This window comes from Indicator indicator, chromosome 3, assembly GCF_027791375.1.
Source record: "Indicator indicator isolate 239-I01 chromosome 3, UM_Iind_1.1, whole genome shotgun sequence".
NCBI classification, from domain to species: domain Eukaryota; kingdom Metazoa; phylum Chordata; class Aves; order Piciformes; family Indicatoridae; genus Indicator; species Indicator indicator.
Genome location: NC_072012.1, coordinates 33,994,819 through 34,017,048, shown reverse-complemented (window position 1 = coordinate 34,017,048; position 22,230 = coordinate 33,994,819). Strand labels below are relative to the sequence as shown.

Sequence of the window (22,230 nt, the reverse complement as noted above, 5' to 3'; positions counted from 1 at the left end):
CTTTTGTGTTCAGCATTCAGCTTCTAACAAAATAAGTACATTGTATGTTTAACATGCCAGAAATAAGATGTGAAAGACAAGAACAGTAGGATTTAAAAGACTATTACAATGCACAGCTTGTTCAGTGCCCCTAAACACCATCCTTCAAAGCTTCCTAGTACAGGTTTTGTTATTTATTGCACTGTCAGAGAAAGCTCATAATGTGACAAATGAAAGGTGAAGAACAATTAAGATGAATGGTAAGACATAGTCTACCAGAAGAAATGCTTTTCTAAAATTATTCCTTTGCACATTCTTTAACTGCATTTGAAGTTTGAGAAAACCTGATGTAACTAACACAATATTTTTTTAACAGATTCTCCCTAACAGTGCTCCCTTAGAAGGCGGGACAAAACTCACACTGTGCGGATGGGACTTTGGATTCAGCAAAAGTAATAGATTTGAATTTAAAAATACAGTAGTCCATATTGGAGGACAAATTTGTGCTCTGGAAGCAAAGTCTAGCAGCAAAAACAAGTAAGAAACCTAAACCAGGAATTTCCTTTTATACGGATGGTCTTTACGTGATACAGATTTTTTTGATGACAAAAACATTCAGTCTATAAATGTCATCTCTCATTTTGAAATTTCAGACAGGAAACAGTCTCCTGGTTTGCTAAGCTCCCCAAGAAAGAGGGCTTGAAATAGAGATCACATAAATCTAGTTAATACTGTGGGAGCTGTGAAGAATGAAACTATTGAAAGGTTTGAAAGGGGGCAGGTTGGGATCCTGCAGAGCTCAGTTATGTCACTTCCGTCTTTTTCATCTGTGAACCTGCTGGCAAGAAATGTGACCAGGTGCAGGTATTTCGTCACTGAGAGGCTTACAGCCCTCAGCTGCACTTCTCTTCAGAAATAAATATTTGAGACAGTGGGGTAATGGCTTAAGTTTAAGATAGAGGTTGTTTGAGTTGTTATGTTGCAGAAGTAAGAAGTTTAAAGAAGTTTAAAGAAATCCTGTCTCGGTTCAAAGCATATGACTATCTACTACCAAAGTAGTGTGCAAATCATGGCACAGGTTCTCCCTTCATATACATATCATTAAAAAAATCACCTTAGAGAAGTAAAGAGCACTCTCCTAACTGCTATTCTGAACAGTCTTAATGCAAGCAAAATTACTTAATAAGACTGTTTCATATATCAGCTCATGTAAATGTGACATAATACACTGACACATGCTGCCACAAATGTTTAAGTTTGATTTTTGATAATAATTAGATTTATGCAACAAATTTGTGCAAATGATGCATTTTTCCAACCCAATTGTGTGCCAGAATTTGGCATTGAAGGAAAATTCCAAAAACCAACTCAGCTGTTGAATAGAAGGTATTTGTTTTCTCTAGCATGCTTGCTCTTTTCCTGAAATGTGTTTTATATACTAAAATTATCTTCTCTGGTGAAGTATAAACACTACAGTGTTTGTATTTAGTATTAAAGATGACCACAGTTCTTTCAGCTGTTATTGTTGAACTGTCCATGACGCACATAAATCGATGATTTGAGTGGTATGGATGCTCCATTATTACGAGTTTGAAGTGGTACTCTTTTAATACAAAAAAATCATGCCAGAAAAATAATGTAATCTCATATTTTTTCTTGTTTTCCAAAGGCTGGAATGCACAGTTCCTGCTGCAAAAAACCCAGGTTTTAATATATCCAGTAGTGTTTCTGTTGGACATGGCAAAACACTATTCAATACATTTTCATATGTGGTAAGCACTATGATTAAAACTTTGTTGTCAAAATTAGCTTTAATATTAACTGGAAGAAGACTCCCCATGAGTCCAATCCAGTATGGTAATTTTATGTTGCTGTTTGTTTTATTAGTACTTCATAGAAATGCTAATAAGTATTTTAAGATTCTTCCCCTTCACATTTTGAAAATAATTTCACAATCCACTGTTCTTATTTTTACACCTCTTCCCCTCTCCCTGGCTCAGAATCCTGTAATAACAAGTATCTATCCCACCTATGGCCCAAAATCTGGAGGAACATTGCTAACTATAACTGGAAAATACCTAAACAGTGGAAAATCCAGAAGAATTTCTGTTGGTGAGAAACCATGCACCTTGAAAAGGTAAGGTACTTTTTAAAATAATGTTGAAATGACTTGATTAAAATGTTTGGGAGTGAAAAAAACCAAATGTACATTGCTTTCCTCTCCTCTTGTTACATATTGGAGAGCTAATAGAGCAATAAGCATTCAATTCTGGATTACATCCTGAGTTTAAGATGTCTGAAACGTTCCTGAAGGGACTACAGTTCCCTAGAAGACGTGTTTATTCTGTAATGCCTTCATTAACCTCATTAAAGGGCTGCATAATGAAGTAGCAAATCAGCTTCTAATGGACTGGAAACTGCCCGTTTACCATCATTTTTGTCACCCCCGACTCTGGCACTCTCAGCCCTCTCTTACATTATCAAGAGCTGCTGTTTATTCAGCAGCAGCCAGTGAACAGCCAGTGGGTGCAGGTTGCCATTACTGGTTTCTTCAGGGGGAACCCGCCCGGAGTAGGAATGTGTATCCTCTGCAGAACAGCAGCTGTTTCTACACTGTTAGTGAATAGACTCCAAACCAGAGGCAGCATCAGTTTGGAACTTTTCCTTGGTGTATATAAAATTGTTTTGAGGATTAAGTTAGAATTTTCTGTGGCTCTGTACTGGTTCCAGTAGGAGTTCAGTCAAGAATCTTTAACATGCTCTGTGTGGAAATGCCTCTGTCCCAGCTGATAATGTGGAATACCAAGTACACATTCTCTGATATGGCCAGACAAGTGGTATTAATTTGGTAGCCATTCTACCATGGTGCAAGTCCTGCTTGGTCCTGCTTTCAGGTAAAGTGGGATGGCTCTGGGATTGGTATCTCTGTGGCCAAGGGCAGAATCTGGCCCACTGTATTCCAGAAACGGGATGTACAACAATTGCTCTGAATTTTGAGTCTGTCCTAATGATTATGGAAGGTTGTAGTAGTGGAGCAGCACAGTTGTGGAGAACTTTGAGAAGCTATAGCCTGTTAGTTAACATCAGACTCAAAGTCATAACAGCTCATTTTATTCTTTGCTGCTAAAAGATTTATTGTATACTCTTGATCAAATCAGCAAAGTCTAACTAAGTGAAGAAAGGGATTTAGATATTTGGGTCTGATATTTAATCACTACCAAGATCTTCAGACCTCCTGTTCAATGGCTACTTAATAGTTTCGGGTGGCATTTATTAATGTTGTCATCTCAGCTGATCAATTAATGGACAAATATATAAACTTTTTGGCAATGATTCATCTGGTCCATTTGAGATATCTACTGTGGGAGTGAGATGACAGCCAGCTCAGAGACAGACAACTGCTTTGGTCAGGTGGACCTCTAGGTGTCAAACCATAGTAGGGGCATCCCCAGTACCCTTCTTTCTCACCAGCCAAGCTGTCTAGAGATTTCTACACAGGTCTTAGCTAGTTTCTCAGGGTGGATATCTCTCTGCGAAAACTGGCAGCTTTCCCCAGTTTTGATGGAAGCTAGATCAAAGGTAGATCAAGGGCTAGATCAAGGTGGTAAAAGCATTCAGGTACATATGAACAAATCACTAACCTCAATAGCACACAGTGAACTGTACCTTCCTGGAAAGCTTCAGAAGTGACAGCAAATGCCCCTTATGTTTCATCTGGAGACAATCTCTCATATCTTTTGAGAATGGCCTCACTTGGAGGGCTCCTGAATGTAGTTGGGCCCAAATTACTGAACCCAGTAATCAGATGTTAGTCTTGCCTCTGATGTGCTGGGTTCCCTGTGGCCACACTTCATGTGCTTGAAGCTTCAGGATCCTTTACCCCTGTGCTGCCCACTCATCCACTGAGCTCAGTGTAGGAGGACTTCTAGAGTCAAGTATGAGACAGCAAGGAGAAGGTAAATATCCCAGAGATTCTGCTGCTGTGTTGGATCCAGCCAGCTCTTTCAAAATTTTCATCTCCTCCCTTCTTGCCTTCTGCCTGCCCCTCATCAGCACCTGGAGGCAGCAGGTACATCCCTCACTAACACCTTTGCTTGAAGTTTTTAACACAGGGTAAAGCCTGTGGATTGGAAAGAGAAAGATGTTATCCCTTGCTTACAGCAGAACAAGTCATTTCTCAGACATGGAGCATGCTCTCATTTTTGTGGCTGGAAGCTGCCTTTGCAGAGTGCAGGGGCTGATGTGGCTGTCATCAGCACTGGAGAAACAACTTTCAGCAAGCAAAGTGCAAGTCAACCAAATTAAGATGAATCTTGAGCCTGAGCCAGGAGTATTGATGTTTCTACCTCACAACGTGCTTATCTGTTACAAAAATGAATGTCCGGTGTGGGAGTCAGGGACTTTTACAAGTGGATCCTTAGGCAGGCCTGGGGCTTGGGAAAGGACAATGTTTTAAACCAAGCATGTTTCTTAATGCTGACAAGCAAGCCTTCTTCTGTCCTTCCAGCGTTTCGGTGAGCACTGTGGAGTGCTACACGCCAGCACAACAAATTCCTCAGGAATATCCTGTGAGGGTGGGGATCGATGAAGCTATTCGAGATGCGAGTGGCCATTTCACCTACAGAGAGGACCCTGTTGTTTTAAAAATTCATCCAGCCAAATCTTTCCTTAGGTGAGTAAAAGTTCCTTACAGAAATAAGAAGAGTAATGAATGAAAGAAGAAAGGCTATGCTGCGCAGCAATCCATCAAAAGAAATTGCATTTTTATCTCTTATCTGCCATGCCAATTGCTTCTATTATGGTGCAGTTGCAGAGGGCAGATCATTTCCTTTCAGTGGTGAAGGAGAAGGGGGAAGGGCACCTCTTTTCTTTATGTCATTTGACTCCTAGCTACTGCTGGGCGTACCTGTGATGTCCTTCTGAGATACCTACTGTACAGCTAAGTGTGTCTCCTGTACTGCATCTGGACATTACACTGATTAGTGAGGAAAATCATTTAATGTGACAACTCAGCCATACTCAGGAGAGCAAATGGATTTTAAAACAGTCTAAATCCAGTGCTACATAAATATTATGAACATATATGTATGGTAGTATATGTGTGGTTTTAAGTGACATATTTATGGTCTCAGTAGCTCTAATCCAAGCCATCTGCTTTTGCCAGAAAAATGTCAGCAGTAAAACAGACACCTTTTTCAGCACCACTGAAAGCAGTAAGTTAGCAAATGCTAAGTACAAGTGTACACCCTGTTTTAAAATGTGTGCATTTGTTTTATAGCCTGCCATACCACAATTTTTAAAATTACTTTTCTTTTCTTGTATTTGATTAGTTGTCATAGCAAGTGTAAAGTTCCTTTCCCAAGAAAGTAATCTCACTGCTCAGAGTGAGCATATTTGCATTTACCCTATATATCCCTAATTCTGGTTTTATGTTGTCATTTGCTCTAAAATATAATTTGTAATTAAGATTATCATAGCAGATGTATCATTATCCTACTCATGGGGTTTTTTAATTATTTTTTTTTTTAGTGGTGGAAGTACAATCACAGCTCAGGGAATCAACTTGAACTCAGTGTGCTTTCCTCAGATGGTGATTACTGTGCCTAAACTGGGAATGAACTTCTCGGTGGTGAGTCAGTCCCACAGAAAACAATCTGTTATCTTCTCTTCTTGTGGTGAATGGCACAGAATTTTCATTCAAATTACTTTGATTTTTGCCTAGAAGCTTTGGGGGTTCCACTAACATTTTAGTATTTTTTTGAACGTGTTGTTTCCACTGCACACAAAACTCAACAAAAATTTGAAATTAAGCTGGAGGTAGAACAGCAGTTTCCAAGGTACAGCTTCCAAAGAAACAAGGCTTTCACAGTGCCTGATAACAAGATCCTTATATTGCAATTTAACAATGCAAAGTCAGTGACTAAACACAGAACAATGCAATACAGGTAAGTCAGATTGCATGGCAAATACAAGTGTTAGTTGTGATAAGTAGGAAGTATATTCAAATGATGACTGTGGATATGAAAGGAAATGGAACATGTGTTAAAGGAAGAGGGAAAATAAATATGTAAAATCAAAAGTAAGTGTTATTTTGAAGAATTTCTGATTGCCAAATCACCTATTGAGGCAAATATTTCCTGACTTAACTAAGGCCAGTAGCTAACTGTTGAGACAATTTTGGGCTTCTGCAGTTGGGTACTTCTACATGAGCAGAGGGTCAGTCATGGATCTGATCCTTCTTTTGTTACCTGAGTTGATAAAGCAGACTGTCTAAATCTAAATAAAGTGTCCAGATATGGCCATGAAATCTACTTTAATTTTTATAAGGCAAAGATTACATTTATTGACTGGAATTGCTTCCTGTAAGCTTTTGCCTACACATTTTGCACCTCAAACACTTTCTGTGTGGTCTGTTTAGCCTAACTGAAGCTAAACTGGCCTACACTCTTTATGGCATGCTACGTTACTGCTTATATTCTCATTTTAATTCTAATGATCATCATACACTATTACCTGTATTGAATTCAAAGTATTAGACCTAGGTTTGCTCAAAGCATTTTAAATGGTATGTCTGCAAATTTGCAGTCTTTTGCACCTTCAAGGTCATAATATTCTTCATGATCCTAATTTGTATAATATTATGAGTGCTGGGACCTGAATTTCATCTGAATGTAATCATGGCTTGTAATTTAGTGGGTTCTGATTTAAATCTGAAAATCAGTGCCCCTGCAAAGAAACATGGTGTTCAATGTTATCAAAGGATCAGCTTACCCATAAGTCAGAAAACAAAATATTTCGGTGAAATCAACCAAACTCAAAATTTATTAGATTTTTAGTATGTGGGAGTGATTACTTATAAGCAAAAATTATTTCCAAAGAAAAGATTATTGCTGAAAAGAGCTCTTTAGATTTTGCTTTATATGGATTTGAGCAGATTTTCCTTGAAAGTTCATTCACTTGCTTTCTTTTGTGAGAATATGCAATGTTGCTTCTCTTCAGGACATGATTCCACACACCTTGTGTGCCAAATATTTGGGACTTCCTTCAAATTTTCCAGAATTTGAACAAATTTGAAAGGAAATGAAGTTTTAAAGAACCTAATCCACTATCCAAAAGTGACTGGCAACTTCACTGTAGAATTTACTATTTCCCCTAAATATTAAGGGGCAACATTTCCTTCGAGTGGTTGTTTGCTGCCATCCTACCTTTTAACATGCTATTGAAAAAAAGGACACGGAAATAGACAATTGGAATTATCTCCCTTATTCTTTTTCTTTTCATGCATTGCAGTGTACTTGATAATTATTGATTCTGTGATTTTGTTCAAGAGGGGATTGGACTTGGTGACATGGTTTAGTAGTCATGAGGTCTTGAGTGACAGGTTGGACTTTGATGATCCTTGAGATCTTTCCCAACCTTACTGATTCTGTGATTCTATGATAGTTGCCAACACACAGGAAGAGGCAGGTCTGGCTCTTCTTTTCTATAAGGATACTCATCCCCTACCACTGCTGATCTCTAAAAGTCTGCCCCAGCTGTATGCAAGTTTATTCTCCTTGCACAAAGGGTGGAATGTATCCTTAAACCAGAGTCTTTTATACTTTGATACTTCCCAAGCCATATATTTTGCTCTATTGAAATTAAAGGCTTCTGACACTCAGTGGCCTTCCCTGGTTCTGTGTCAGCCTAGCTCTGTTTGACATTTGTTCTGCCACTAATCATAGAATCATAGAATGGTTTGGGTTAGAAGGAACCTCCAGAGGTCATTCAGTCCAACCCTCCTGCAGTCAGCACCAACGTCTGCCCAGAGCCCCATCAAGCCCAACCCTGAATATCTCTAGGGATGGGGCCCAGCTACCTCCCTGGGCAACCTGTTCCAGTGTTCCACCACCCTCATGGTCTACAATTTCTTCTTGTAAAACCCCAAGTGCTTGGCTGAAAGTGTCATTTCTTGCTGCCATAATGGGTTGTGAGCTCACTCAGTACCTGCTAGATCTGTTTCCTCATCAAGAAATGGGATGCACACACACAGCAAGTTTCAGTGTATTTGTTGCTTGTTGTCTGAACAAGATGTAGGAAAACACAGTGAGAAAATAAGCCTTGCTGAATACTCAGCTAATAAACGCCCCCAATTTTGTGCAAACATGTTTAATGTTTACCTCAAGCTTATTTCTCAAGGAAGGATATTAGTTCTCAGGGAGAAGGGGAAGAATCATAAGTGGCAAAACAAGATTGCACTGTGTAACTGAGGAAATTGCTGGCAGAGGATGCCTATGGCTACAGCTTGCCCCATCCTGCGCTGGAGATCCTGGACCCTATGCTGAGCAATATGCCAAAAACCCAAACTTTCATCCAGTCCTTACAAAAATAAACATTGGCAAGGAACTATTTGCAGCAGGGGTGCAAAGCACTATGACCAGCTATACCACTTCCAAAGGAGAAGACAGACTGTGGTCCTGAAAAGACCAAACCCAGACAAACAATATAATGCAAACCTATAGCTGAGGTTATATATGTCTTTTTGCTTCCTTAGTTTGGGAGAGGAGAGCTAACTGATTAATCATTATTTAAGGCCTTTTTCTTTCAGTTTTCTCTCACCAGCCTTCTCCAAAAAGCTGCTTTTGTCAGCATTCAGAAGTTTTAGCTCTTGGGAAAACCAAAGCCAGCAGTGAAACACATCCCAAAGCATCAAAGGAAAGTACAGCTGGGAGGGACCACAAAGACCTAGCCTGGTCTGGACTTCCCTGCTGCAGGAGCAAATGTACTAGCCACCGCCTGACAGATATTTGTCTAGGCTGTTATTAAAGCTCCTTTTGAAAGATATTTCACAACATTGCTTAAACAAGCTTTGGAGAAAGCTGCTCTACCTGCTTACCTAGTGGTTTGGAAAGACTTCTTTCTAATAATTAACCTAAATCCTAGCTGCTCATTTAGCTTGTTTAACCCTCAGTGGACACAAACAGATTACCAGTCTGTCCTGCTAATTTTATGTATTTGTACTACATTATGATTCAGGGTTTCTTTTTTCTAGTTAAACTAAACTGCTCCAAATTCTCATGATAAGTGTGGTTTCCTAGAGCTCTGCTCATTCTTTTTCCCACCTCACAAACCCTCTCTCATCTGTCTAAAACTGTTGGTGCCCTATTTAAAAGAGCTCCCACCCTTTCCTGGCAGCTATCTGTCCCCAGACCCTTAATTCACTCCCGCAGGCTTAATTGTGCCATGGAGCCCTGATGGAGTCACAGTATGAGTGACGGGTCAGTTTCATAAGCAGCAGGAGCTGTTAGGGATGCTCTGCATCCCAAAGCCTTAGGGAACAGAGCCAGCTGACACAGCCTGGGGCATCTGCTCTTCTCTGTCTGTTTCTTTTCATCCCAGTGGAAGACATAAGCAGTACAACTGGCAAAAAGATTTTCTGCAACAACTCCTTGTCAGAAATTGAGTTTCACTGAGATTTGAAAAGTTTGGGGGGCAATATGCCAGCCCCTAAATAGAAGAAGCATTTAAGTTGAGCTTTTCAGCTTTCATGTTTGAAGTTCAGTATTTCTGAAACCTTTTCTTCTGGGAGGCAAAAATGCCTTGCTCTATCATTTTCATTCATATTTATTGAGATTTCCTTTAAATTATTCAATACTGTATCTATACTAGCATAATATACCAGTATAATATACTAGTATACTATTATAATACACTAGTATAATAATAAATACTAGTTGTATTTATTTTACCTTCCATGTTAACACTATCAAAATAATGAAGTTGGTATTTCCAAGTGTGAAAAAAGCGTTCTAGAGTTATTGAACCGTATGTTTCAATACTTGGAATGTGTTTTCTTTCTAATTTCTGTTCCATGAGTTCTTTTGACCATTTGTTCTAACTAGGAAAAAAGTTATTAATTTAGACAGTGCTGCCTAAATTCCCAACTATTTAGACAGTGCATAAGTATGCACAAACCCTTTCATTTCTATTCACAAGTCCAGTTCCTGTGTGAGCTACACAAGGAGGGAAGCATCTTGTTCTTTCTTTTCACTTTGCATTGTGCCTGTAAAAAAAATTTACACAGTTTGAAATGGTGTTTCACTAGGAGCCCCTTTACAAAGTAAGTGTCTTCTTACCTCTGCTATAAGTTGTGCTAGATGATTCTTCTGCTTCTGAAGCATTTGAGGCAAATATTTTCTCTTTGAAAGCCTGTACTTTACATTGATTCCCCAAGAGTGAACAAGGGGTAATTTGGGGATCCTTTCTGTAACATTTTTAATATTCCATCCATTAACCAATTTGGATATATATTCCCACTGCTTAATCTCTTCTAACCATGAATGTCCCAAGATACACCAGGTTACAAAATTAGGGAGAAGTGCCTTTTTATGCATGACCTTCAACAACTGATCCTGTAGCTATGCAGATCATATCTTTTCACAGACTTCTAATTAATTCTTCAGTAAGTAGTCTCTTGAATGATCTTTAGCATTTCTTAATTGCTCCCTACTAGATGCCATTTCCTGCTGTATTACAGGGGAATTTTGAAATACCCTAAATTTCTTTCAATGTTTACAAGCCCGTGAACAATATGTACTCATAATACTCATCAAAATACCTAGAATTCACCTGCAATGTCTGCTTTAGATTTATTAAATAATGGTAGAAGAAATTCCCTAGAAACTGTGGATGGTGAGCATGTGATTATTGAAGATAGTCCTGACTACCGAACTGAAGGCACTCACGGTCTGATCCTCTGTCTGTTTTACTCTATGGCATAAAGCTGTCACAGAAGCCCAGGAAAAAATTTCCCTCACAAAGGGGAACCATTGGCCCTTCTTTCTGTGTTGAATCTGTATCTCATGCATATCTCCTTCAAGGAAAGAGTGCAGCAGGGGCTTGTCAGGGAAAAACCCACACTTTAAAATCACCAGGGTGCAAGGGATATGGTGCTCACAGGTACACTGACCATCCCAAGCCCAGGGAGGAATTTAGACTCCCAGTCAGTATTGGTCATTGTGTGCAAAGACCTGCCTCTCAGCCCTAAGACTAAGAAAGGTTTTGCTCTACCTTCTTGTACAATGATCTGATAGACTAGAAATATGCCTTTGTCCAAGAAGACAACTAGAATAAAAATGCTACTGATCCATTAGGGCCATGAAATGCAAGAAAAAGAAATGAGTTCTCTGAAGAATCTTCATGATATCCTGCTTGAGTTCACTGCTCAGTTTCTCACCTACACAGAAAAGCTTTCTGAATGGGCTTTCCTCAAGTTGGACCTGAATTCTCATCTCTTTCTATAGAGAAATCATCCTTTGGCAAAGACAGTTGGAGAATCTCTCAGTGTGCCTTTAACCTCATTCATCTTTCATTCCTCACTGGAACTCCAAAATTTTACTTTTTCATGAAAGGACAAATTGGCCTTTTTCTCCTTTCTGACTGCTACAGATCCTGTAATACACACCCAACTGCCCCTTTCTTAACTGGGCCAGCTGCTGGGAGACCTCTGGAGCTCAGAGATTCTCCCTTATACTTTTTTTGTTGTTCTATCAGATGAAAAAAAAAATGTATTTGCCACTGAAGTTCAGATTCTGTAGGTCAGGTTTGAATTAATTGCCTCAAGGGTCATATTTGAGAAATGAAACAAGAATACATACCTTTAAGTGATGAGTCATATGCATTGTGTAATGGATTATTATTCCCTTCGGGGTATAGTATTTACATATGCTTGTGAAATGCTCCATAATTTTAACATCTTTTCTTCAGATGTATAGTCACAAGAGGAAGGTAGACTTAGCTTTTAAAGTGAATGTACTTTAAATCCTAATTAAATAAAAGTTAAAGGTGCTGGGTGATAGGCAGTATCTTAACTGAGAAAGCAATAGATTGAATTAGGGTTTTTTTCGTATAGATCCTCAATCCAATATTTCTTGAAAACTAAACCAACATATTCTTCAATTGCTAAAACCAATTTCAAGGTAAAAATGTCATGTCAAATCATGTACCAATAAGGGCATTGCAAATGAGATTTTTCTTGACCTTACCAATCAGTCACATTGCATCCCTTGCAAAGAGTATTATTAAATTTTTATCATTTTCTGAAAGCTTCTCTTCAGAGACCAGCCTGATAAAGTAAAGTATTCGATTCTAATAGATAGCCACAAACAAAGTTACAAATACCACTGCTATTCATTTAAGGGACATCACTACTCTACAGTAGATAAAAAGTCTAATGAATTTACATTAATCAATGATATAATGATTATCTGGGACATACCAGGGTTTATAATTACATATATATTAGTAATCCCTTTCTAGAATGGACACAATATGATAGAAACCTTTACAAATATTCATGTATTATGGAAAAGTATGGCTTGATCATCTGTTATACTAATGATTCATTTTATTATTACCATACTGATTCAAATTAATTTCTAGATCCAGGTGATATAACAAAGCCTGAGATATAGTCAATGGGGTATTCAAAAGTGGAAGGACAGGCTAATACCGTAAGCAAATGGAGCAAAATTCTGCCTTGTCTTGTGTCCCATAAGTTAAATTGTGGTCATGGGGGATGCACAAGTATTTCTGAATTTAGGAGTCTAAATGGGCTGTCAGTTACATGAGCAAAAGCTCCATTAGCATCACTGAGAGCTGCACCAAGTTATTTTGCTAGGAGTGCCAAACTCACAGCTCACAGATACGTAACCCAAGTAATAGAGCTCTAAAACCCTAGCACTCAGTTTCAGAGCCTAGAAAATGTTTCCCCTGGCAGATTCAAGATTTCACAATATTATGCACAGAAACATGAGTTCCTGTGGAGATAAGAAAAAGTGCTGATTTGTAAATAGCTAATTTAATCCCACTTTTCAAGCTAATGTGAGTATGTAACTGATACAGCTTGAACAGTTATGTCGCTGATTTGAAACAGCAAAATTACATGGCATTAATTTAGCATATTAGAGGCAAATGTAAGCTAATTTCACAGCTCCTTCAGGCAACATTTTATAATGACAGCCAACTTAATTTGAAAAACAAAAAAGAAAAATGTCTGTATTTTGTCCTTCTTCAGATGTTCAAAGGTACTCAACAGTGCTGTTGGTTTTCCAGGGAAATTGTTTGTAGAATAAATGTTCATACTGGGGCACGTGTCAGCTACTCTATTTATATTTTTTAAATATATATATATATATAATCTCTGCTGTCAGGGCGTTGTGTACAGGGAACTACTTGCAGATGGTTTGTACAGTTGGAAGAGAAATGCTTCTGTGGAGCTGAAGCAACTTTGTTTTTGCCAGAAGTCCCTCAACCATATCCATGGTAGGCAGCATGAAAGGGAGGCACAGAGAAGGGACTGTAAGACAGAGTCACAAAAAAGCTACTCTGCAGTTTGTGTGATGCTGCCCAACACCCACCCTGTCTCTCATCGATGCTTGTAGATACGCCGTTGACATTATAATCAAATTAGTCATGTAGAAACCTTCACAGTTGAGGGAGAGAAGCCGACCCTTCCAGAGCAGTGTTAATCTAATTAAAGCTGTTGTCTAAAATGGATCAGTTGCATCCCACCCTAGGTGAACCTGTTTCCCCTCTGTTGACTATAAAGGCAATTTAGAGAACGCCAATGCAGCTTGGATGAATCCCATCTGCAAGAACTCATATCAGCCCTGCAAACTGCCTAAACAGCTTCAAATCAGGCTGCCAGTAAATCCTGTCTGTCCTTGCTTGCAACACAGCAATCCCTTTAGGAAGGACCCAGGTCCATCTTTGTATCACATGTCCTGTGCCAAGACAGTATGGAGTAGAGAGAAGCACCCTGGGCAGACATTTTGCACTGGATCTTATCCCTATGACACAATGCATGGTCTGGCAGGTCATCTGGACTGTGGCATGCATCAACAGCTTTCCCCGCAGCAATCCATTTAGGAAGGACCCAGGTCCAAATTTGTATCACAAGTTCTGTGCCAAGACAGTATGGGGTAGAGAGAAGCATCCTGGCCAGACATTTCACACTGGATCATACCCTTATGATTCAAAGCATGCTCTGGCAGGTCATCTGAATTGTGGCATGCACCAGCAGCTTTCCCCTGCACCTCCAGGGCAGGCCCTCATCAGGAATGACAGAGTAAGGACAAAGTATGGCTTCATTCCTGTTGTCAGGCAGCTCCCGCACTACAGTGAGGAGCAAATATCTTATCCCTGCTCGTTCGAGGTACAGTATGAATCATATCCCATAGTCAACACACCCAGGAGGGGCTTGCATGGCACTTACATACCTAAGTACCTCATGCTGCACAATTAGGGCCTTACCCAGACATTTTCAGAAGGAAGATACACTAAGCTTTTGTGACCCAGAATTCCACAGCGGCTTCAGCTTTAAAGCATTTTCTTGCAGAGTCCCTAGTACCATTCTGGAAACACAGCAACTTAGCTACACTGTGGGTAAACAGTGCAGAGTGTTTTCTGCTCTTTCAGTCAGATTCGTTGTCCCTGTTTTTACCTTCTCCTCTAGTCCCTTGCTATTGCTTTAGTAGTAAAAAAGGAAGAGAAATCCATGTGGCTGTGACTCTGACAGAGTCTGAGTCAGCTGAATTACGGCTTCTCGGTACATCAGGCTAGCCTCCTGATGGTGCTTGGCTTTGGAAATAATTTTCCATTAATTATCTGCAAAATATTTACTTTAAAAGTGCTGTGAACAATCAGGTCAGGAAGCTTGTTTATTTGAACATTTCCTCAACAAGAGTGCAAACACCATTGACATGAAGTTTTTATACTTTTCTCCCAGCTCTAAATAAACGCTGTGTAGCACTGATGATGATTTTGCTTAGCTTAAAGAAGAGCAAGACTCCTGGTGTTTATTTTTTCAATATATGTGTATTGTTAAGAACAGTTACATTCATCAGTGACTTCCTCCATGTACTTACAGCAATTACCTCTTTCTTTCTTTCTTACAGGCATGTACCCACCGCTCTAGCTCAGAGATAATCTGCTGTACGACTCCGTCACTGAAAGCCTTCAATCTGCAACCACCCTTTGTAACCAAAGTGTTCTTTATTTTTGATGGTGTCAGTTCTTTGTACTTTGATTTTGACTATGTAAATAATCCTGTGTTTAAGCATTTTGAAAAGCCAGTGTTCATCTCAAGAGGCAACCAAAACGTTCTGGAAATTAAGGTAAGAAATCTTGAAATAAGTTTTTCAATTATTCACAAGTGCACATCAGCGATGTAGCATGGAACAGACATTTTGATGAAATAAAGGAAGTCCCAAGGAAGCACAGGCAGAGGGAGCAGTGTATTCAGGACTGTGTTCACCCAGCCCCCAGCTGTCACAAATCAAAAGATGCAGAGTTGAAAACAAAAATATATACAGAGTTGCTTGTTGGTATCAGGTGAGGGTGGGAAAGAGACTTTTCTTCTCCTTGTGGGAGCACTGCAGCACAAGAGCTTCTGATTGCAATAAACTGCGTCACCAGTTCAGGATTAAGCATGGCCATCAGCCCAGATCCTGAAGTGTGTGTTCTGTGTGCAAGTCTCAGCTCTCAAATGTCAGATGGTTTTGTGTCCTTTCTCACAAAAGACGTGGAGTTGTCTTTAGAAAGTGAACGAGCAGCTTTGGCTCTCTGGAGCTGAGGGAAACTGGCCTGCACACAAAGTCACTCATGAGGATCAGTCACCACTGTAGCCTAAATATTTATGGATCCATAAAAAATGCAAAGTTGATGCTGAGTGCCTCTACAAAGAGCACTGAGAATAGCCTACACGGCACTGAGAAACATCTCTTAGGAATGTGGGGCCCTTATAGACACTGTCTGCTCTCTGCTACAGTGTTGTAGAAAGTTAAATACATTTTGTGACAGTCCAATTTCTTGATATGTAGTGCTTTTCTGAGTTAGAGTATCAAATAGAGCATAAATACAAGTATTCCTACTTTAAAATTAATTATTATTATTATGAAAATGTATTATTATGTACATGTAATCTATATAGAATAGCTATTATTTATACAGAATACAATCCATAAGAATGCTTTATGGAACAGAATCCATCTTAGTGCTGTGGTCAGCTCTTTGCTTAGCTCCTCCATAGCTCTGTAACCCAAAAGTCTTTTCCACTATGGCAGTCATGAAATCTTGAAACCCTGAGGTCTTTAACTCCAAATGGCCCAGGGGGGACAGATCCTGAGCTGCAGGAAATCAGGAGTTACTTCAGAACCTCTGTCAGCTATGCTGGGTTCCAGTCAAACTCTCTTAATGTTGATCCGTCTCCACAAGGTGTTTTGAGAAAAATACAAAGAACAATCAGTCTGATTTTTATTTTTGTTTTTCTGCTTGAAACTTATAGCTATACAATTGTCAAATTCCTCAATGCAGAGCAATTCTCCTCTTCAGTTACAGAGAAACACTGGTGAGAGTTCTAGTGTGCAGGTCAACAGAGAGCTGGGAATATATAGCTGCTGCATGGCTCAGTGCTTCTGTGCAGTAACATCAGTGTTTTCCAGTATTTTCCAGGTCATGCATATCAACGGTCTGTGTAGTGTAACCCCCTTGCTCAGAACAGGGCTAAGTTAAAAATTAGGTCAGGTTTCCTATGGCCTTGAGTAGATGCATTCTGAAGATCTCCAAGAATGGGGATTTTACAGCTTTAAAATACTCATCTGCCCTAGCTTTGCATCCTGGGCTTCAGCTCGCTTCCTAGCTCAGTGGCCCTCTGCTGTATTTATCCAGTTTGTCAATCTCTCTCTCTTTCTGTCAGGTTCAAAACTTGACACAGTTCTCCAGGTGTGGTCTCACTAGTACTGACTTTGCTGCTGCTAAAGTATATGGTGAGCTTTTGTCACTACAGAGGCACCCTGCTGTCTTACTTCACCTTGTGGTCCATGAGGACTGCAAGTCTTTTTCTGTAACTGTCTTTCTACCTTGCTGTCACTAGCTTGGGATTATTCCAACCTAGGTGCAGGACTTTGCATCCATTTTTGTTGAATGGATGATCTTCCTACTGGCTCGTTCCTCCCACAAAGTCACTCTGAGGAGTGATCCTGTCCTCTAGTATCTCAGTTGTTTTCCTAAATTTTATATAATCTTAAAGAACACTGTTCAGGTTGTTGATGAAGATTTTAAGCAGTACTGGTCCCGGTACCAGCCATTGAGTAATGCCACTTCTAACCTTTATGCTGATGGCCAGTCAGTTTGCCACCCACCTTAATGGTCCATCCATCCATCTATCCAGTCCATATCATCCATTTGCAAACCTTGCTCAAATCAAGATAAATATTGTCCAGTGATCACTCTTCATCTACAGAATCAGTCATCCCCTCATAGAAGGCAATCAGACTGCTCAGGCAAAATCCACTATTAGGAACTTATGCTGGCTATTCCCAATTGTGGTGTTGTCCTTCCTCTGCCTGGAAAAGCTTCCATGAGGACTTTGTGATGGTTTGAAACTGTCTTTTTAATTTTTCCTTGCAAAGTTCAGAACAGAGAAAGTGAAAGAATGTAAATAAGTCACTATTGGGTGTAAGAAAGCAAAATAACGATTGTTCTAAACACTTCCATTGGATAGATAGAAATGTTTAAGAACTATTACCCAAAACAAAGTAGGGCATTCGGCACATTCTGCGTTCGGCAGTGGGGGCAGTTGCTGGGCTGTCTGGCTGCTGTTTCTTCTTCTCTTCTGGCTGAAGATAACACACTGACCTTGGCAGCTAAGTTAACAACTTTCTGCTTAACTAACTCTGCTTCTCTGTCCAGGGGGGTCTGGGGGGTAAGCTCCTGGGAGAGAGAGGCCCCTTTGGGAGGGTCCCCTTGGGGGGAAGCAAAGGGAGATCGATTGTGCTTTTTCTGTTGATTGTATATATTTGTGAATGTTGTGAATTTTGTATATTTGTACATATTCATTGCATTTCATTGTAGATTTTAGACTCTGCTTGTAAATACAGCTTTTCATTTGCTTCCAGACTGAGCTAGCCTGGTTATTGTCGGTGGGGGGGGGGAATTTCAGCTCACACCGACACAGACTTGCTCCAAAATATTCCCAGGGACTGAAATTAAAAATTAGGTGTTTTTTACTCTCTTATCCCTTTTACTCACGAACCTTTTATTATTTCTTAAGGAGAAGTCCCAAGTGCTATTGAGTGCTGAGAAGAAGCCATGCACATGAGAAAGGCTAGCTGAGGACTGTTCCACTGACAACTCACCAATGTCACAATTTTGTAGTGCTGATGTCCCCTGTAGTCATGGCAATCAAAGTTGATGTCTACCTAAATCTAATGCTGTTGTTATTTCCTGGCAACCAACTAGAGAATAACATTGTGAAAGCTGGTCTCCTAGAACATCTTCCTCTAAATAGAATTAGTTATAGTGGGATGCTTCTATCAAAACAGTGAGGCGACTTTCAGAAATTATAGTCAGGAGCCAAAAGATCATTACAAGCCATATTGGCAACACTTTTCTCTTGCCCCATACCCACATTCAAAAATACACACACACAAGTTTACATGCCTCATGGTCATATTTTGTGTGGTAATTAAGCAAACTCAGCATGAAATTAAATGGCAGCTTGCTTCAGTGAACAGTCTGTTCTACCAAACCAAAGTTCTTTTATCTTTTTCTTAATTAGTTTCAGAGGGGCGGAGGGAGCTTTTATCACAAGTTTTTCAGTCAAACTAATCTAGTGTGACATTTGGCTTTCATTAAATGACAGTGGGTACCAATTGAAAGGTTCTGTTTGGTTTCCCCAAAGACCATAAGATGTTTTCTTACAAACGTTACACAGAAGAAAATGTTAAGTCCTCTATCTACGACACAGTCAGGGCACTGTGTGCCACAAATGCCAGCCCTTCTTGTTTTCAGTGCCAGTCCTTTTGTCTTCCACACTACCAAGCCTCTTAAGGTCCCACATCATCACTGTCTTGCTCTGCCAAGTATGTGGCTCTTTGAAGTCTCTCATTGCCCACCATGCTCCAGTCAGAGAGGTTATGGCAGGGTGGCTTGAGGCACTTCTCTGCTTCAACACCATGAAGACACCACTTCAGAAGTGCTTCCATCTCCTGCCAGCATAAGAACCTCTCAGAGCAGGAGAAATTCTGATGTTTCACTGTTGGGACAACCAAAGACCTGAGTCTACTGAAGACGACAGAGTTCATTTGCTGCCTCCTGCAGGAGCCACTGACCCAAACCAACAAACAGAGAAAGAAACAGCTTCTCACCTCAGTCTGCCCAGAGGCCTGGTTTGGTTTGTGTTTTTGCACCAAGCTGGTGCAGGAACTCTGTGCATGCTTCCAGAGGAGGCCTAGGAATTGGCTAGGTGACTAAAAGTGTATTTATAAATATGAATCTTCCACTAGAGAAATAAGTAGCACAATTGTCATTTCATACTACACATCTGAGATCTTGGCTGCCCTCTGATACATTTGTCCTAAAACTCAGAGTAGACCAAAACTTACTGCTCTATTCCTAAACCAGTACAACACATTCTTTATGAGATAATCTTAAGGAGCTCTTCTTGTCTTTTCATAGGTCGCTCTATAAATTGCATAGAAAATTATGTTTCTCTCAATGTCTGGTCCAAGAGAGTGCAGTTAATTCTGAGCAAGCTTGAAGTAGAATCGCCGAAGCTGCAGTAAATCCTCATTCTTCCTAAGTCCACCTGCTGTGATTAGGAACCTCAAAAATTCTTCTGATATGAATCTCAAAATTTCCATGTCTTGGTTTGTAGTCTTTCTACTGCTTCTAAATTTTTGTCCAAATTATTCTTATCTCTCTACACTTGTGAAGTATTTGATCTGTCAGACTGGTTTGCAACAACTGCTCATTCCAATAACAAGTTTTTCCAGCTTGCATGCGAGGGCATTGCACAGCAAGAAAGGGGTAATATGCATTTTAAAATAGGAAATACTGTTTCCCAGCTCTCACAGGAAACAGATTCCACCTTTTCTTACAATTGTAGGCAAATTTTGTGGTTCTGAGAAGAGCAAAACCACTGCTCAAAGAGTTTTGAAACTCATACATATTGAGATACTATAGTGAATGTATTTGAAACTATATGTTATTGATAATATAATGGTAATGGTAATAAGTAAAAGCTACTTACCTGCATTACAACTGGCTAAGGACCACCTTACCAGTATGCCTTTTTTTTTTTTCTCCCTTTGGGTAAGTGTCAGCTTTGGTTGAGAAAAAAATTCTAAGATTTGGTGTAGAAGAAAAAGAGGCCATTTGTCCACATTATCCAGGATAATATATTTATCCTCAAGATGGAAAACTCAAATTCTTTTCAGGTACATCATTCAAATGAAAGATCTGTACATGAATGGCTCGCAGTCTACAGCAAGTCTCCATACCAATAAGCAGTTAATCACATGCTCATTGAATATTTACTTAATTAACATCACACAGAATGCTCCAAGTAGAGAGGAGATAGAGTGCTAAACAGAGCTTTTTTTGGCCAGCAATTAAAAGCCACTTACCTGGGGTATGACTTTGCCAGTCAAAACAGAACATTAAGCTGGCTCTCCTATATGCTTATTATTTTTTTTCTCAGGGCTCATCCTGGTTCTGCAACAGACCAAAAAAACATATGCCAAAATAATATTTTTTTTGCCTCTCAGATTGGGATTCTTATTTTCTTTCTGTATATGAGGCCTTATAGTAGTGTCAGCAATGATGCCTTCCTCCCTCCTTTTGAAAAACTCCCAGATCCAAACAACATAAATAGCCTGTGTTATTGTTACTCCTCATCCTCCTTTCTCCCCTTTTAATCCTACTTCATATGACTGTTCTTTCATCTTAAGATGGGCTGTACACAGGATAGGGCAACTTCTTAAATACTGAGGCACTCCTGAGCACATAACATCCTAAACTTGGCCTTTTTACACTAATATCACAATTCCAAAAGGAATAATATTTCATGCAAGTCTAGGATGTAAAAGTGGGTTTTCTGAGTAGGGAGCACACTTTGCATGCTGTCATCTGTACCAAAGTTTGTTCTTTTTTTTTTCTGGTTTGTGTAATGTGATTTTAACAGATTAGTGCTTTTTTTATTATTGTAATTAATTAGTTCTTTTTGAAATCTTTACTTCTGCTACCATAACCACTTGCAAAACGAAATGTTGGACATGCCTTTGCTTTGTGGATAATATAACGCAGTTTTGTATAAACAACAGAGTCACATAATGCATCCTTTCTTGTGCAAATTATGTGCAAATCTAAACAGGACCAACAGGATTTATTTCTTGGATGCTGACATTTTTAGAAATCTTTATGGGCTGTATGAATATTAGTGACAGAAGATTTTATCTGTAACTTTTATCACCCCCCTCTGGCCTGTCTGTCAAACTCCTGATACACGCATATTGACAGGGAAAGTAAATTTGCATTAGTCATTTATTTCACAATTGTTTTTTCCATTAAAAACATCTTCCAAAGTAATAAAAGGACTTCTTTACTTTTATAAGATGGTTTTGTAATATAAAATTGATTTTTTTTTCCAAGGGAAATTATATTGATTCAGAAGCTGTTAAAGGAGAGGTGCTAAAAGTTGGAAACAAAAGCTGTGAAAACCTCCTCCTGCAGTCAGAATCAATTCTGTGTACAGTTCCCAGTGATCTCCTGAAATCCAACAGTGAGCTAAATATAGAGGTAAGGCAGCTACACCACACATGAGATATTAATGCCATTTTTATTATCATTCCCAATATCACTATTGAACCTATAAACTTTGAACTTGATCCTAAGACTGTGTTTACAGAGATATTTCAATCCCTGTTTGTTTAGGATGGATATTCAAATAATATTGACTATTTTAAAAGAAATATTCTCATCATTGTTGTCATTACCTGATTGTACAGAGTCTTTCTGGAGCATTAGGCACAAAGTAGAATCTAAACTAAGCAAAGAAATAAAATTATTGTTATTAATCCAAGCACAACAGAAAACATATGGGGAAGAACAGGAAGCTATAATGGAATAGTTTAACTTTGGAACTCACAAGCCCGTTTTTCAGCAAAAATTTCTTCCGCAGTCAAGAGGAACAGATCCCTTCTGAAAGAATTTTTTTGTCTGCTTATAATAATTTCTTTGCAATTCTCTTTATTAGATGCAGATACTGTAAATGTTTGGCTTTCACTCTCATTCTAAATGTGATCTCACTAGAGTAATTCAGAGTACTACTGCAAACTGAAATTTTAGACAGTTTTGACCTACTGATTCATAGAATAAGACACAACTCTTTCAGTATTTTCATACATATTTAAATATTAAAAAAAAAGTCAC

General features: G+C 39.2%; 1 protein-coding gene across 1 annotated transcript in view; it reads left to right on the top strand.

Annotated features, from left to right (window-relative positions):
* The window catches only part of MET (MET proto-oncogene, receptor tyrosine kinase), a 54,497-nt gene extending 32,876 nt beyond the window's left edge, over positions 1-21,621 (top strand). The window contains exons 5-11 of the mRNA XM_054399535.1: positions 356-516; positions 1,649-1,751; positions 1,980-2,116; positions 4,487-4,651; positions 5,509-5,608; positions 14,916-15,134; positions 21,451-21,621. Coding sequence (XP_054255510.1) covers positions 356-516; positions 1,649-1,751; positions 1,980-2,116; positions 4,487-4,651; positions 5,509-5,608; positions 14,916-15,134; positions 21,451-21,621 — 1,056 coding nt within the window. The remainder of the gene's footprint in view (positions 1-355; positions 517-1,648; positions 1,752-1,979; positions 2,117-4,486; positions 4,652-5,508; positions 5,609-14,915; positions 15,135-21,450) is intronic.
* The last annotated feature ends 609 nt before the right edge of the window (positions 21,622-22,230 follow it).